The sequence below is a fragment of the Equus asinus genome, chromosome 4 (genome assembly GCF_041296235.1).
Source record: "Equus asinus isolate D_3611 breed Donkey chromosome 4, EquAss-T2T_v2, whole genome shotgun sequence".
Classification (NCBI taxonomy): Eukaryota; Metazoa; Chordata; class Mammalia; order Perissodactyla; family Equidae; genus Equus; species Equus asinus.
In genome coordinates this window covers 49,853,454-49,871,740 of record NC_091793.1, presented here as the reverse complement: position 1 = coordinate 49,871,740, position 18,287 = coordinate 49,853,454, and the positions used below count along the sequence as shown (strand labels likewise).

At 36.1% G+C, this 18,287-nt stretch overlaps 1 protein-coding gene and 1 pseudogene across 3 annotated transcripts in view; one reads left to right on the top strand and one right to left on the bottom strand.

The window, feature by feature from the left end:
* ACSS3 (acyl-CoA synthetase short chain family member 3) overlaps positions 1-18,287 on the top strand; it is a 167,430-nt gene that overhangs the window by 88,286 nt on the left and 60,857 nt on the right. For all 3 annotated transcript variants that reach the window (XM_070507241.1, XM_070507239.1, XM_070507240.1), the window contains one exon: positions 11,913-12,064. In XM_070507241.1, the coding sequence (XP_070363342.1) occupies positions 11,913-12,064 (152 nt within the window). The remainder of the gene's footprint in view (positions 1-11,912; positions 12,065-18,287) is intronic.
* LOC106826345 (V-type proton ATPase subunit G 1 pseudogene) lies at positions 856-1,284 on the bottom strand (annotated as a pseudogene).

Below are 18,287 nucleotides of genomic sequence, written 5' to 3'. Positions count from 1 at the left end.
GTACTACATTCTGCCTTCTCAGGCAATAAATTAGTTAGAGGAAGTAGAGGATTTAAAATTCTGACCTGTGATGTGGGAGCATGGTCACTGGACTGGAAATATGAATATCTGTGTTATTTATTTTGCTTTGACTTTATCTACCTACATGACCTTGGGCAAATTAATTCAACCTCTTCAGGAATCCATTTGTTCATCATTAAAACTGGAGGACTGATGCATGTTCTCCCAGTTCTGTGCTTCCGTGACTCTTCTCCATGTCAGCTGTTTTTCTTTTTCTAGAATAAATAGATTATTTGGTAAAATGTTTTAATTTTTTTCCTCTGTACAACAAAGAGTCTTTGCTTTTAAATGATTATCGGTACACCAAGTAATAATATGTCACAAGTTCTTGAATTCTATCATCTAGCAATTTTGATTTAGAGACACTAAAAGCAGCCCAAACAATTATGCTAGCGTTCGTTGTTCTAACCCTTAGCCAGAAATGACTATTTTAAGGCTGGGTGCTGCTTCACATGTTACAAATGTCTATTTACTACTTTTTTCATAGATAAAGCCCATGACCTTCAAGAAAGCTTTAGGGAAGAAAATATTTAATTCCTTTATTTCTTCAACAAAAAATTGTTTTTACTACATCTAGGAAAGAAAAAGTCAGTATTTGACATATATGTTGCTTGAACTAAAAGACCTAGGAAAACAGACAATGCATCTCCATTAAATTTCTAAGAAATGAGGTGAAAAGATGAAATCTTTGGATAAGCTCTAAATTTATATGAAGAAGCTAGATTGACTGTTCTCCAAAAAGTGAAGGGAACTACTCAATAATATACAGAAATAATTTAATGCCTTTTCACAAGAATGTGACTCAAGCCTTGCTAAAGCTTCATATCTCATGAAGGCATCTGAAATGCCCATCCACGAAACAGGTGTGTCTTTTTATTCCCCTATCCATTGAAGCAGTAGTTTTTATGAATTTCTGGCTTGATGTCACAGACAAAGGTCAAGAGGTTATCCAGAACTTCCTCCCTGTTCTGCCAGAAGCAGGTCTGGAGGATGGTCATCTTCCCCGGGTCTCTTTCTCCACTTAGGTCTGCAACTGCCAGGGGGTCCCAGAGCCGCAGCTTCCTTGGCTCTGAACCCCTCCCCTCGTACTGTTCAGTTTCAGCGTGAGCTGCTTCTTTGGCCTGCTTCAGGCCCTGGGTCTTTCGCTTGGGGGTCCGACCCCTTCTCAGCGGCTTGCTTCTCAACCTACAGCAGATACTGGATGCTCTGTGACTGACTGGCCATGGCGGCAGTGAGTCTGAGCCTGAGGCGAGTGGCCTAAATCTGCTCAATGCTTGTGTTTTAATTTTTTAACTCTGAAAGTCATTGCAGTTTCTTTTCATAGTGAGTGATGCTGTGTATTCAAATGCATTTCAAATGAAGAATGGTTTCATTCTAAATTAGTGAAGAATTTCAGTGTTCAAGAGGAAGCATAGCAGTGAAGACTTCCATGGTGTGGTTCCTGAAAGTTCTCCATATTGTTTGGTTTCAGACATGTTTACCTAAAGGCTCTCAGCCTCAGTTTTCTCATAATAAATATCAGTATTAACAGTACCTTTCTCATATGTCATTAAATTGGTTAATACATGAAAAGCCCTTAGAATAGTTGCCACAATATAATAGTAGAATAAATGCTGGATATTATAAGCTACTCTTATTATTCAAAAATATGAATTTATTCCTTCTCAGAATAAACTTCTGCAATGTAAACACCCACCATTCATTCTCATGCAGCCCAGCCATTGTAATGCTTGAATTTTCAGGTACTCCACACTTCCTCTTTCAAAGTCTGTTTGTCCTCATAACTCTGACACAGCCATCAGAGCACTAGAGGCAGCTCCCTTTGGAGCTCATTAATTCTCTTCTAAGCACCAGGCAAACGGATCAGCATACAAGGATGTGTTGATCCTGCTCCTACCAACTTTGAGGAATGAGCAGCAGATGTGGAAAATAACCCGTGGTCGCTCCCCTAAAGGATCTGTCCTTTCAGAGTAGAACTTGTGAGTGAAATAAGAGTGGCCCTGAAGCCTTTCATGTGCAAATCATACAGTACATTTCATGGTTCACCATTATCCAAACATTTATAACCTTTCCCGTCTATTTTTTGATGGGCTTTATCATTACCAGTTTTTAAACTGTGTACATAAATAAATATCTTTGAAAACTTCAGAATTTTCAGCTTGATAATCTCTTATTGAATCCTCTTTTCCTGAATTCATAGGAGGAAGGAAGAGGTTAGATACCCCTTTCTTTTCTTTCCTTATAGAGTAATTAGTGTGAAAATGAGCTCTCCGCTCTCCTTTATTTGTATAGGAATCAAGTAAGATAATGTATGTGGAATTAGTTTCAAAGCTTCAAAGAAATATCACAATATATATGTATGTATATATAGTAAAATATGACAGTATGTATACATTTTTACTATTCTGTGTAAAGGATGAGAAATTATTGTCACTTTATATACATGGATGTATACATCGCTGTATGTACAAACTTTAAGCCATTTTCCAGTATGAAAGTCTCATGTTTGAGAATGTTGAGGATACTACCTTGGACTACTTACAAATTATTTTTGTATTGAACACTTGTTAAATCATCGCCGGTGTATCTTCAGTGCTCATGTCATCTTCCTCTGCACTGCGCTGGAGCTATAATCTCCATGAAGACATCCTATGAGGTATTTTCCACTCACGGACCTTCTGAATCCTTAGCCCCTCTCGGGCTTCGTTTTAACAATGCAGTTGTTACTTGCTTGTCTAGAATTGTCTTCGCTTTCAAGAATTTTGCATTTTCGCCTCTGTTAACCTGTTTTCTCTAACTTCATCATTCCTTTTTCAAGGACAGATTTGCTTCTTTCAAGCACGGGCATGTATTACTTCCTTTTAAGAGTAGTAACCACAGTGTTGCTAGCTGATGCATTCATTTGGAGAATATCATAGTCTTTTTTTTTTCTCTCACATGTAATGGAAAATTCTTTCTTTCTTTCTTTCTTTTATCTAGTATAACAGCAATGTGCTTTTATGTGTGTACAGAATGAGAAAAATGATGACTTCGTTGTTACTCTGATTCAGGCCATATAATTTGATCTTCTCAATTAGAAAAGATTGTAAAGCTAATGCCAGCATCCTTTAGATTTCTCACATGACTAGTTGTTCAAAGATGTTTAATTGTGAGTTTATTTTTCTCTGTGTGTGCCCGTGTTTTATGCTGGAGCATGTGCAGCTCTTGTCATAGCTCCATCACCAGTGTTTGCTGGTGTCTATTGTGAAGTCAGCATCTTGCTAGGGATTCATAGGGAAACAGAATAGGTATCAGATACACCCCTGCACTGAAGGCTCTGACAATATAGTCAAAGAATTAAGATTAATGTAAAGGACAGAAAGCAAACAACTCAAGACACCTCCAAAGTAAGAAATTTCTTACACTGTGTGGAAGATATGAAAAGTTTTTTGGAAGCTACATTGAGCCATTGCCTGTGATAAATACTCTACATTTTTTGCATTTGTTGCAGATTTGTTCCAGATGCAAGTTTCTGTTGATGGAACTAAATGAGGATCACAGAAGTGAAATAAGTTGTCTTAGGTCACATAGCTTGTAAATGGCAGAATAGAGATTCTGCCCTGGCCCAAAAATTTGTCCCCTAGTCCCTTAAGGGAAGTTTAAGACTGGAGTGAACAGGGGAAGCTTTGTAGATGAGACAGTACAAATAATAATAATAGCTACTATTGATTGAGTGGTGGGTGATAGGAACCCTTCTAAGCACTTTATATACTGCAAATTAATTCTTAATTAACTCTATCTGCAAACTCATGGGGTAAATATTTTGAGTCCTTATTTACAGCAGTAGAAACCAAAAATCAGAGACATTAAATAAATTTACCAGGGGTCCAAGAGTGCTCGAGCTGGGATTTGAAACAAGGTTCACTGGCTCCGAGGCAGTGCTCACTAGTTGTCATTTAGAGAAGAACGTTGGGAGGCTGTTGCCTAATGCAGGCTGCACGGCCAGCACCAGAGCATCAGTGATCCGAAGGTGCGGGAGAAGGCAGGATGTTAGGGTGTCACGTGGGTATTGTGAGATAAGGTAAGAAGGAAGTTACAGGAGCTCTGATGTTCTCGTCTAACAACTGATATAATGGCAGTTATCAACTGAAGTCCTACAGTAGAAGCAACAATTGTTGTGGAGAGGAAACAGTACTTGTGGTTTTGGTAATGTTGAGTTTAAAGGTGCTACTCAGACATTTTATGATATTGGGAAGTCAAGTTTGAAGCTCAGAACAGACATTCAGAATTAAAGTTGTAAAGAGTTAGTAATTTAAGTCCCTCAAGTGATCAAGACACTCAGAGAAGTGACGACTGAGAAAGGGAAACCCTTTCTCAAACTAAATCTCAAACTAAAACCCCAGATGGGAATGATCACTTTCATAGGTCTCTGGGCAACGCAGAAAGAGCTGCAGAGCTGGGGCTAATCCTTCCCTCTTTGGAGAAAGGGCACTTGTACTCAGTCCTACATATCATGATGTATGTATATGCCCAGTGTAGAGTCTGGTTTATAGGTCAAGGCACAAAGAATTTGCAGCCATGAGGCACTTCTCCCCAATTATTTTCTCAGCATATGACCCCCTATAATCAGATTTCAGTTATCAGTATATTCTTTTATTAATACTTGGCTCAATTATTTATAATAGATAGAGAAAACCTGCCAAGACTAGTGTACACTGAGAATGAGAAATCTGGAAAGGCAGTAGGAGGGTCGGAAAAGCAAAGTGTTCTGAAGACCAGTGGAAGGGAGATTTTTCAGAAGCTGGAAGATCAGCAATGCCAAGAGCTACAGAGAGATATCTAGTAGGACAACAGTTGAAGAGAGCTTTGGTGATTAGTGTCGTTAGTCACCATTTGAGAGCAATTTCGTAGGGAGGTTTGTTGTGTTTGTTTTGCTTTTTTAATGTGGGGAAATATGAGTGTGTTTTCAGTTTGTTTTAGGTAGAGTATTAGATGGTCTGGAGGAGCCAGGCTTTGTAGAACCTCAGCCTGAATTGGAGGATCCACATGGAATAGCAACACTTCACTTCCTGGGCAGAAATCTGATAGTATGATAAAGCAAGAAGCCATTTAATTTTTCTGCTTAGAACAAAGTCTTACTACTCACTATGAATTAGAAAAACCTTAATTTGTCCCTCTAGTGTAGGGTAGCAGAATGATTGCACATCAGCATGGAGGAATTCAGAGGTGAAAGCAGTCCTGCCAGAAGTCATGAGCCACCAACCATCCTAGTGATAAATGCTCTCTGTAACTACCGAGGATGGTAAATATGTCAGAGTCCCTAATTAGCTCAGCACTGGGTCTGCAGAATTACCAGTTCCAGTGCTCTGCTTCGTTTCCTTGGCACAAATACTTTCAGAAGTAAGCATCTTTTTAGTGGGACAGATGGACTCTTATGACCTAGGTGGAAGCAATGGCTTATTCATTGAGGATGGCCTCATCACAAGGTCCTGTAGGGTCAACTCTCATTGCTGGGAGAAGGCAGGGGAAGAACCGAACCCAAAGGAATAGAGCTCCATTAAAAAAATTAACTTAATTGAAGTGTAATTGACAAATAAAATCATAGGATATTTAAATGTACATCGTGGTGATTTGATGTATGTATACACTGTGAAAAGATTCCTCCTTCTAGTTCATTGACACATCCATCACCTCACATATTTATCTATTTTTTTGTGTGTGAGAACATTGAAGTTCTACTCTCTTAGCAAATTTCACTTATACAATGCGGTCTTGTCAGCTATAGTCACCCTGTCGTACAGTGGTTCCTCACACTTTGTTCAACTTATAGTTGAAAGGTTGTACAAAAGGGATAGGTCTGAACAGAGTTATAGATAAACACACACATCTTTAATGTGTACGCATATCTATGAAAGAATCTTAGAGATTGAGCCATGGAGAAATATTACTTCTTAGCCTGGAAGCCAGAGAATGCCCTTCCGTGAAGGAAAGGAAAGACTCAAACCTGAGGAATTCTGACTCGTGGTACCACCTCAGGAGACAGTGAAGAGGGAATGTCAAAACAGCAAGCTGATAGAAAGTATTAATTTGAACCATGTGAAGAAGCTGAAATTCGACTAATTTTGACTTACAAAAATGGCAGTTTCATATAATCAAAGTAATAGGAGGGAAAAGAAGATTGGTTGGTTGGGGATCTCATATTGTCCACTAAGTTTTTGTTTTTTGACACAATTTGTAGCCATTTGAAAGCAGTGGGTTAAAAGGATGTACGAAGGAGACCTCATCCTGTGATGAGGAAGATGAGCAGATGTTACGGTGTCCCTCTGTCTGTCTGCATTCTAGCTTTGTCCACGCTGTTTCTGAGAGTTGAACAGAAAACCTTGGAAGAGGTTTCTGTGCTTTGGGAGGCTTCCATATACCCAGAAACCTTTTGGTGATGGACTCCCTTCCAGAGTCTGATAAAAGCTGTGACTTCTCTTAGGAAAATTAACATGTACACATTTCTTTTTTAATTTCAGAATATTCATGAACTCCCCTGAAGTTCAGGTCAGGAACCGTTCATCTAAAATATTAAGATATAATCCTCTCAAGCAGTGATACAACCTAACTAAAACCCCAGATGGGAATGATCATTTTCAGAGGTCTCTGGGCAACGCAGAAACAGCTGCAGAGCTGAGGCTAATCCTTCCATCTTTGGAGAAAGGGCACTTCTGCTCAGGGTGCTCAGTCCTACAAATCATGATGTATATGTCCAGTCCAAAGTCTGCTTTGTAGGCCAAGGTATAAAGAATTTGGAACAATGAGGCACTTCTCCCCAATTATTTTCTCAGAGTATGGCCACTTATAATCAGATTTCAGTTATCAGTATATTCTTTATTAATACTTGCCTCATTTATTTGTAACAGATAGAGAAAACTAGTCAAAGCTAGTGATAAATTGTAGGCTCATCCACTAGGACAAGAGGCAGGTGGGTATTGGAAAATAGGCTCGCCTCAGGTAGTGCCTTGTGTGTAAGGACTATGCATTGATTCTCAACCCTGGCTGTGGATTAGAATCACCTAGGTGACACATAAAACCTAACAATGCCCACGCCCAACCCAAGGCCAATTAGATCAGAATCTCTGGGAGTGAGGAACCAGATGCTGGTACCTTTCAAAAACATCCCAAGAAGTTCTATTGTACATTTAGGGTTGACAGTCGCTGGGTTAGATGCTGGTATGGATAAGATGAAGGAAGGCAAGATGGCAGCATATCTTCACAGATGAGGACAATAGAATGATGGGAGATCTTTAGCAAATAACAAGGAAGTCGGTCTGATATAAATTCTTAGTCATCAGATTGTATTTATATGCTTTCACTCCTTAAAAGGGAATCTGCTATACTAACACAAAGTCCTAGGTATGAGAGTCCTAAGGCATAGGATAATTATCCCGTCTAGCTTTAAAGCAGCAATCTTTTTGAAATTGGGACAAGATAATGTGATTTATTGAGAGAAGGACTTTGGGGAAGAAAAAGCCCATTTTTTAAAGAGTCTATGAACTCATTTGGTTCATATTTCAAAACTCACAAGAAAAAGTGTAAATCTGGGAGCTGGCCCTGTGGCATAGTGGTTAAGTTCAGCATGCTCTGCTTTGGCAGCCAGCATTCACAGGTTCAGATCCCAGGCGCAGACCTACACCACTCATCAGCCATGCTGTGGTGGCAACTCACATATCAAGTGGAGGAAGATTGGCACAGATGTTAACTTAGGGCTAATCTTCCTCAGCAAAAAAACACAAAAAACAAACAAAAGGTATAAATCTCACTGTTTGCTGTTTCGAACTGTCCAATGTCTCTCCCTTGGAAGCAGTCAGTCTTATGTTACAATTGTTAATTCACGTGTAAGCAATTGTAAGTGCAAGTTAATTTTAAGATATTTGGTAACTGTCTTGTTTTCTGTGTTTTGTACCATTGCTAACCACATTATAAATATTTGCAGTTGATATTTTATAAATCTCTGGTGTTAAAAGTGCATATTTATAACAGCCAAAAGCTTGTAACCTCTGTCTCTCCATTGCTTTCTGCCTTTGTTTCCTGGGCAGCAACCAACACTGCAGCCTTTAGTTTGGGGAGAGGGAATAAAAGCAAATGGTAATAACATCAATTTGAGTTTTGAGGAATTTTTGTTATTGCTACCTTTAGCTGCATTACTATGTGTATGTTGTTAAAAATCCCTGCAATCTTAGAATCTTCTTATTTTTAAATTGAATAGTGTTTGGGCTATTGCTCCTTACTGAATATGCAAATTCTTGAATCAGTGTCATTTTTTCCAGGCAGCTCAGCATATTAAGCGTGTTACTGATTACTTTTAAAAAGCATTGTAAACGGGGGCTGGCCCCCGTGGCCGAGTGGTTAAGTTCGCGCGCTCCGCTGCAGGCAGCCCAGTGTTTCGTTGGTTCAAATCCTGGGCGCGGACATGGCACTGCTCATCAAACCACGCTGAGGCAGCGTCCCACATGCCACGACTAGAAGGACTCACAACAAAGAATATACAACTATGTACTGCGGGGCTTTGGGGAGAAAAAGGAAAAAAATAAAATCTTTAAAAAAAAAAAAAAAAGCATTGTAAAAGGATACCTTGCCCATGTGGGCATGTGTGTCTGTGTGTGCCCGTGAGCCCGTGTGTATGCAGGAGGGCAGGAGAGACAAGTGTTCAATGAAATCAATAAGCCATTGTGTCACGTTCATTTAAAGTTCATAATGCTTTGGTTTAGAGGTTTTGCTTCAGTTTTCTGAAGCTACTAGTGGTGTTAGGTGCTGAGAACATATGGGTCCTATATTTATTACTGTATTCCTTCCCTTTATTAGGCACAAATAGTTTGCAGCATCTGCTATGTAATTTATAATAATATTGTTACACACACCCCCCCATAATTACTAGAATATAGGTTCCATTAGAGCAAGACCTTACCTGGCTTGTTCGAAAAATTATTCCCAGAATTTAGAACAGTATCTAGCCCCTAGTAGATGCCCAATAAATATTTATTAAATGAATGAATATATTAGCAGTGCCTAATTTCTTATGACTTGTTTGTATGTGAACAATGGTTTCGGAGGAAAGATCTTGTTCTGTGCTGTGTTATATTATTTGAAGTGTTTACATCATCCAGAACCTAATGTTTGTGTTAATCAGCAGGCTACTTTGGGGGGCAATAATTTCTTTGATATATCATAACTTATGTTTAAGATTTGAGATCAAGTAGGAGTTCTTAAGAAAGTAAAAAAGTAAAATATATAAATGCTAAAGTAATTCTAAAATAGTGAAACGTAGCATTCATAGCATCAAATGATCTTGTGGGAACGGACAATAAAATGCAAAACAACTGAACCTATCTGAGTTCACCTAACTCACATGGGAACATTGTGAGGGTTTTATGCGTCACTCCTTACGTGTCCTAAGAGTAATGCTATGTTATCGTGACTTGTTTGCTCAGGAAATATAACATTGATGGAAATTTGTTTGGTGTAGGGTCAGAATTGCAATGGTTTATAATCATAATATTTTGTGGTTATATATTATTAATAAAAATATATTATATAATTATATTATAATTTTATATTATATATTTATATTTACATTATATGTTTGTATTATATATTATATATATTATTATTTTTGTATTATATTTATTTTATATATTTATATTTATATCATATATAAATTTTACAACATATAAACATAATTATATAATAGTATATTATACAAAATAATATTATATATACAATTATATAATATTATGTTATTATAATATATTATTTGTGAAAATTATAGTACAGTTCTCAACTGATATTTCTAATGCTTAAATTATCATTACTGTTATTGTTAGACGTAATTAATTGAAGACACTGTAGAATACATCAAATTATGCCCTCTACATAGGTAGTCATTATGGTATAGCATTTTCATTATGGCACTAATATCACCCTTCAATGAGTATATTACCATTGTCCCATGACACTGGCATTGTAGTGGAATTTAACTCCAATTGATTATAAAATAGCTTTCTTCAGTGGAGGTCAAACTACTTCAAAATATTATCTTAGTGCTTTTAGCTTACTGAGGAAATATCGGAAAATTGGTTTATTCTTATTTAGCAGGCAAGAAGATGGCAGCTTAGACAGGGCACATTAATTGCATAAGGTCAGGTAATAAATCATTTTTACATGCGTGGGATCAAGTTTCCCAAGTCACAATCTAGTAGACCAGGGACTGATCAGTGCCTAAGACAGATCGACGAGGTAAAAGCTAAGTGTTCACCTCACTTAGTTAGAAATAATAAAGTTGCTGATTCATTTTAGACTAACGTGCTCAAGGCTTCAAACCTTGTGAGTCAAATAACGTACGTGAGTTGCCAGATTGTATCTGTCTTTTTATACTGTGTCAGTGTGTTGACCTGTGTATAAGTGGCAATGAAATAAATTGAAATCAAGTGTTTTGGGGTAGTTTTGATAATAAAAATGAGTTTCTAGTTGTAACAAATTCTTTGGTATTAAAAAAGCAAGAGAAGAAGCAATAGAATATAAGAAACAGGTTTTTTTTTTTCAAAAAAAGGAAATATAATTATATTGAAGAATATTAGGGGCAACCATTAAAAAATAAAAGTAAAAACTAAATAGTACCCTATCAAAGATCCAACTAGAAGTGGATCATGAATCTAAATTATTGGACAGTTATGGTCTACCTCATATCCTTATCCACTTATTTGTTTTTCTCTGAGGAAATCTCTAAGTTTGCTACTAGCAAGTTCTTTCTTCTTTATACCTTAGTTCATTGTTGCCCAGAATATAAGATCCATGGGTTGGTCAGATGGGAGATTCGAACAGAGAAGTTTGGGAAATGTTGCATATAGTTACCCATCTCTGAGAAATTCCTGATGTGCTTTAACACTTGTAAGTCCTCAATGGTCCAGAATAAGAAACCTGTTTTCCTTTGTTTATTCCAATCCCTTCCAAAAGGATTTGACTGTGAAATGTATATATATATATGTATTTTCACATAACATATATTAACATTCCAGGCACGCTGCTTAGAAACACAGGAAGAAGTAGCAGTGAGGAGGAGTGAGAGGATGTAGATGAGCCAAGATAGATTTCATGGGTCACTTCAGGTTTTTGCAGAATTACTGATTTATTTAAATGTCGTGCTCATTTTCCACTTTGTGGAAACATCAGAAAATGCTTTGTGTCCTTTTGCATGATAGAGTCTGTCAAATTCTTAGACTTTATGCATGATTTTTCCATTAAACATGTAGAATGTCATTTTGAGGCTGTGGAAAACTTTGGGATATCTTATTGGATCCTTTTTTAATTCCTTGAAGTTGCTTTTCTTGGAATGAGACATTTAGTTGAAAAGATCATTGCTCAGAAATCACTGTGACTCCAGATTTTTCTCTCTTCTCAAATATTTTGAGAATTATTATTGTTACTTCTAAAAGTGATCATGAAAAAAAGATATTTAAAGTTAGAAATTCATAGCAACCATATTTCTCGTTTAGTCTACCACACAAAGCCATGTATTTACTTTCTTGGCAAACAGAAGACTGTTGGATGTTATTCATTTGAATGTGATATATATTTCCTGTCCTTTATCTTTCAAAACTTGAGAAAGGAAAATGGCAATTTGAAAAGCTTCTAGTATGCCGTAATGAGGTAGACGGCCTGTCTGATGCCTAGGCATTTGTTTTATTTATGATAGAACATGGGAATATTTTAAAACTAAGATATGTTGACGACGCCATTTTATTAATATTGCTATGTTAAATGCGTAAGTCTTGAACTGTCAATGAAATATGAGACATTTTACCCAGTGACATTTTAAATGAATCTCATTGTAGGGGAAGCCTGTGGGAACACCAGATGCTGGCGCTTATTTCCGTGTGCTCGCGGAGCATGGAGTAGCTGCCTTGTTTACAGCGCCAACCGCAATTAGAGCAATCCGTCAACAGGACCCTGGGGCAGCCTTGGGGAAGCAGTACTCTCTGACAAGGTGAACTCGAGATGCACAGGGCAAATTACGTTAAAAACTGCAATCAGAATGAATAAATGAGCATTATATTGTTTTGTGGCTCTGCGATACCTCTATAAAAAGAGCCAAAAAATTCTGAATGTTATTAAGAATGACTGTTGTAAACATACCTTGAAATAGTCAGAATTTTAACTATACTGTACATATTTTTAATACCGTATCATGTTTATTTCAGTTCAAATCTTACCAAATATTTATCTCTTTTAAACTACCTTGCTTATATTTTCCTTAAAGTAAAATGCTGACTATGACTTAAAATGTATTTATTCAAGTATATATGTAAAAGCGTCTAACTGTCTTTTGAAAACAGAACAATGGCTTAAATAGAGTGAGAATATTATTTGATTTCATGTATACAGATAAATGTGAAAGTTAAAGTCCAAATTACTTTTGTAGAAAGGGTGAAGGAAATTATTTTTCTGTTGTTTTGTAATAATGTGCTTTGAATAGAGTAGATATGTTTGTGCTGGTTTACTGACATTCGTTTTAGTTTAATGATATGTATATTCAAAGCTAATTACAGCAATTTGTGTCTTCAAGGCAGTTTCCAGCATCAATTCTTACTGAACCTCTTTGAAACAGGTCACTGCTATCATAAACTAAGGGAAAGATTTTATGGTTTTTTTGAGTCAAAAAAATGGGTTTGAATTAAGTCCGTTTGAATTTTTTTAAGTTAAATGGCAGATGTTATGAATTTTATGTTGGTATGGCCCAAAGGAGGAGTTGAAATAGATACCGTCCACTAAGGGCAAATGTAAGCAGGAAGCTTTTAGTGTGGGCAGGGTCAGTGGTTTTGTTTATTTGCTTCTTTTTCTTTTATTTCTATATTTTATGAACAAATATCTGAATTTATATAAAATTTTACCTATTCTCTAAAGAATACACTCATTAAAATAAAAGGGTGTTCATATAGTGAATCTTCCATTATAATATTTTTCTATTCACCCTCTGTTTGTTCCTTCGTTTACCGTATTTCAGTTTCATTTCTTCCATGTCAGCCAGAGGAATAGAAAAATAGGTTTTGGTCAACATCTTAGGCTGTTTAGAGTCTCCATGTCCTAAGCCAATTCCAGGGAGTCTTGAGGGAACAGTGATGCAGTTCCTTGCAGTCTCTTTACTGACAAATGCATTCTGATCACAAGGCATGAAGTTGTGTGACCAGCTAGCTAATGTCTCTCATTCGCTCCATCGTCTTTGCCCATTTGTACATGGGATTTAGATATTATCCTTACTGTGAAGGCAGGGACCGTTTCTAATATGCCTGATGTATAAAGCATCAAACAATACTGAATGCCTATTAAATCATCACTCTTTTCAAACTAATACATATAGATATGGAGTATGAGATTTTTGTGTGAGAGAGGTTGCTGTAAGTTCCTCTTGATCACGCCCCTCTGTCTTTAGACACCTAAGTTATTCATGACGATGTGCACATATGGTTTTGAGAGCTATTGAAGAATGAAGGCTCTACAAATACCCTCATTTATTCTAATCACTACTATTAATAAATGCACACACATTGATCACCTACTATGGGCCAGGCTTAAGCAGTTTGAGTTTGTTGTCTCATTTAGTCATCAAAATAAGCAGGAATTGGGACTATCCTCATTGTACAAAAGAGTAACATTAGGACCAGAAAGTTTCAGTAACTCTGTAGAAAGAAACTAACTCCTGCAATCTGATGGGCTCACGCTCTTAACTAAATACCACAGACATAGTCTTCCTATGTTCAGTAAATTAGGAAACTAACTTGATCCAGGGATTTTTGTCATTCATGGGATAAAAGCAGCTTTTGCTTTTCATGTATTTTTTAAATTTTATTTATTTATAATTTTTGGTGAGGAAGATTGGCCCTGAGCTAACATCTGTTGCCAATCTTCCTCTTTTTGCTTGAGGAAGATTGTCCTTGCGCTAACATCTGCACCAATCCTCCTCTATTTTGCATGTGGGATGCCACCACAGCATCGCTTGATGTAGGTCTGTAGGTGTGTAGGTCTGTGCCTGGGATCTGAATCCATGAACCCTGGGCCGCTGAAGCAGAGCCCATGAACTTAACTACTATGTCACTGGGCTTGCCCCACTTTTCATATATTTTTAGTCTATTCAAATAATACCATCACTGAGGTACCTTAATAGATTCTCACTTGTTGAATAGAGAATGTTAGAAACAGAATGGACCTCAAAAATCCAACTTTCTCATTTTAAAAACAAGGACACTGAAGTCCAAGTAAGTTAGTTTGTGTTAGAGACAGAATAAGACAAGAACTTAAGTCTTCTCATAAACTATATCTTTAATTTTATATTTACGTTCAAGACATTTCACACTTACTTACTGAACCGACCTTCACTTGATATTATCATCGCAGGCTCATGATTTATTTGTAGAGATTGCTTCTCTTTTCTTTTCTTATAGAACATTTTGAGTGTTGAAGTTTTCTTTTTAAAATCTGATATATATCTCATTAAAGACTGTTTTAAAATAAATTTGGAGATTTGCCAAAAATTTCAGCTCCCAAAACAAATTTAAGAGGGCACTCTGAAATAGGGAACTAACCAGAACTATAAATCCATCTTATCCTGGACAACTGGAGTTTGGAAAAATAGATTAGAAATCATCTGGTGTAATCACCTCATTTCACAGTCGAGAACACTTTGTCACAGAGAGGTGAAATAACGTCCTCAGAATTACAGAGCTACTCCGGGGCAGAGCTGGGACTAGAGTACAGTATGGTAGTTAAGATGCTGACTCGTGAGTTAGACTCACTGTGTTCAAATCTACCATTTACTGGCTGTATGACCTCAGGAAAGTTATTTAGCCTCTGTGTTCTTTTTTTTTTTTTTTTTTTTTGTGGGCTATAAGAATAATAACAGTACAAGAATGTAATGAAAATGAAAGATATGTAATCCATGCAAAGCACTTGGAACAGTTCTTAACATAGACTAAGTCTTAACTATAATTATGATCTGCTTTTTAATTTACTACTCTTTTTTAATCACATTATAGTGGTTTATTTTCTCATGATCTTCTAGTTCAATATTAATCAAGTTAGAAAAAATTCAGTGCTGAGATTCCCATTCACGATATCACAGTTTCTCATACTTTGATGCAGCTTTCTTTTCGAATTACATAGCAATGAGAGAGACTACAAAAGAGAAAAAGTAGAGCATCAGAGATGAGCTGATGGCTGGAAGTATAATAGATTTGCAAAGTGGTAAGGGGGGCTGAAGCGAGAGGCTTGCTAGCTGTACAAGCAGGCACTGGCAGAGTAATAGGGACTCAGTATTTCTCTGCTTTGATCGTGGAGTCAGAGTCGGCTCAGTACTTGAAGATGGGCTGCGTGTTACTTCCCACTCAGGAAAGGAAGCTTTTAGTAATGGATGCCGGTTGTTTTGGGGACTGTGACTTATGGGAAACCTTGGTTTAGGGGTCTGAGTGAGACAGAGAACAGCCCAGCAACTGGAGACGGAACCAAACTGCCCACCTGTCATCCTGGAATAGGACCTATGATATCCTGAGCATCACTGTGGACTGATAGTTCTGGACCAACATTGTGGCATTGAACCTCTGGGAGATAGTTAGGTCACCCACAAACCTATTGAACAGAGAAGATGAGAGAGAGGAAGAGATAAAAATAAAAATAATAACTTCTTTTTCAAAAAGAGCCTCAAAAAATTTCAAAACACATGAAGAACTCTAATGCTAATCAAAGCAACAGTTAGAACATGGATTCATTCTAGATGAGATTGATGTTGTAATACAATCAAATAAAATTTGAAAATAAGTGTGGTAAGGCTGATCAAAGTCATAGAGTAATAACTTTTATGTAAAATTACTAAACATGTAATGGGCATGAAGAAATTAAAAAATGCAATAGATGGTGTAAACTAAATAAATAGATGGGCACAATCAAAGATTCTATTAAAAACTACAAATAGTATTGGAGAAATTACCCAGAATGCAGTACAGGGAGAAAAGAAGTAAAAAATCTGAAAGAAGAGTTAAGAGACTTGGAGGGAAGAATAAGAAACTACAAATGCATCTAATAAGAATGTCAGAAGAAGAGAATGGAAGAATTGGTAAAGTGATAGTTGAAGGCCAATAATTGAAAATGTTACAGAAATGAAGAAAGAAATGGATCACCGATGGATCCATAAAATGCCATCTAAGTACTAAGCAGGTTAAATATAAGTAAATTCTCATTGGACACATCATTTGGAAATTGCAGAACATAAATTGAGGCTATAGATAAAATCTAATAAACTACCAGAGAGCATCAGCAGAGCACCAAAGAGGAAAATCAAGCTGATACCAATAGATGTTGGTGACCTTAGCGAAAGATCTTCCAGGTGCTGAGGGAGAATTGTCAAACCAAAAATTTGTTATTGAAGACTGCTGGCAAAACAGAAAAAAGGTTCATATGGACAAAGCTAAGACAACTTAAAATCCAGACTTTCATGAAAGGAAAAATGCACAAAGGAGAGTGGGGTGGGATACAAAGAACAAGCAGCAGCAAAAACTGGTGAAATATATTGTAGAGTTGATGTAATTACTATAATTATAATGGGATGTTGTGTTTAAACAGAAGCCAGAATTCATCTGACAAATAACAGTAACAAAATGAAGGAGAGTACTTTCAAAAGGTAATTTGAATTTTCTGGTGGGGGCAGTAGAAGAAAATAGAATGAAGGAAAGATCGAGACAACCACAGGGACATTGATAGCAAAAAATAATGATGCTCTGTCATGTGAACTAGAAGTCGATGAGGCATCACCAAAATAATCTATTTTTATTTAACTTCTGTTGGCACAAGTGAAGAATGATTTTTGCTTGTTTGATAGCTTATGGACCTTGAAAGAAACACTCATTTTAATTTTCTTCTACCGCCACTTTATTACCTGAAAATTCTTCACCAGAATTTATCTTTGGGTTTTTATCCATTTCTTATGCAGCTTCCTGTATGTTTTGGACTAAAATTAATTTGACAACATTACCAGTTTTATGTTTTATTTTTGCTTAATTTTCAATTTCATTTGTGTCTTTAATTGTTCTCAGTTTTATATAGAATTGGGGAAAAGTGTATAATTCTCATTCTCATTAACCCACCCCCCCTCTTTTTTTTCTACTCTGGATATTGTATATTATCATTTTGTTTCATCTTTTTAGTATCACATATTTGGAAGTAGATTTATCTTTCCATGTGTTACCATCATCAGAATATCACCTATATGTTTAATTAGTCTGTAATAATCTAGGGCAGCACTATCCAATAAAACTGAGCTCTATGATATGGTAGGACCTAGCCACAGGTCACTACTGAACTCTTGACAAAGCGTTAATACTACTGAGAAATTGATATTTTGAATTTTTTTCCGTTTTAACTAATTTAAATTTTAAATAGCCACAGGTGGCTAGTAGCTACCACATTGTACAGTGCAGATAGAGGTCATACATAATTGATATGGGTAAATTTACCTTCCATAGAGTCCTAATCTCTATGAATGGCTAATTTTAACTTTTACAAAATGTATTTTTTACAAAAAAATATATTTTTGAATTTTTCAATATGAAGCATTTATCTCACTGCATTATTAATAAAACAATGACCAGGTCATTAATGAGAAATTTAAATGTTGAAAAATGCTTCTCTTCTTTTTTTGTAAGCTATTAAATGTCCTTTAAAAAATAAGAAGACAGCTTATGCCTTTAGGCATGTGCTTATCTTTAGATTATCTTATAATTTATCTTTAATTATAAGATTTATACTCGGATTTTTTCGCCCAGTAATCATTAGGTTATAAAAATATCAAATAATGTAGCATGGTTTTGTTTACTGTGAGGAATTAGGATTTAACTAATATTTGATTAAATATTTATTAAAAGATTTTAAATTGCTTCATTAGTCATGTCTTATTCCTATCATTTTTATTTATAATATATGTATTTTCATTAATATTATATGATTTGGAGTCTGTAATTGATAAAAATAATACCTCTTGAGAAGTTTCAGGAATTTCAAGACAAAATTGATATTTTCAAGTATATTTAGGAAGAGGAATCATCTATACTACTTTGACATTTTTCTAAATCACCAGTGATCTCAAAATTTTCCCTCTGCTTTTAATAAATAGTAAAATGACTTTAATGGAAATAGAAGGGATTTTCAGACTTGCAGAGAAGCCAGAC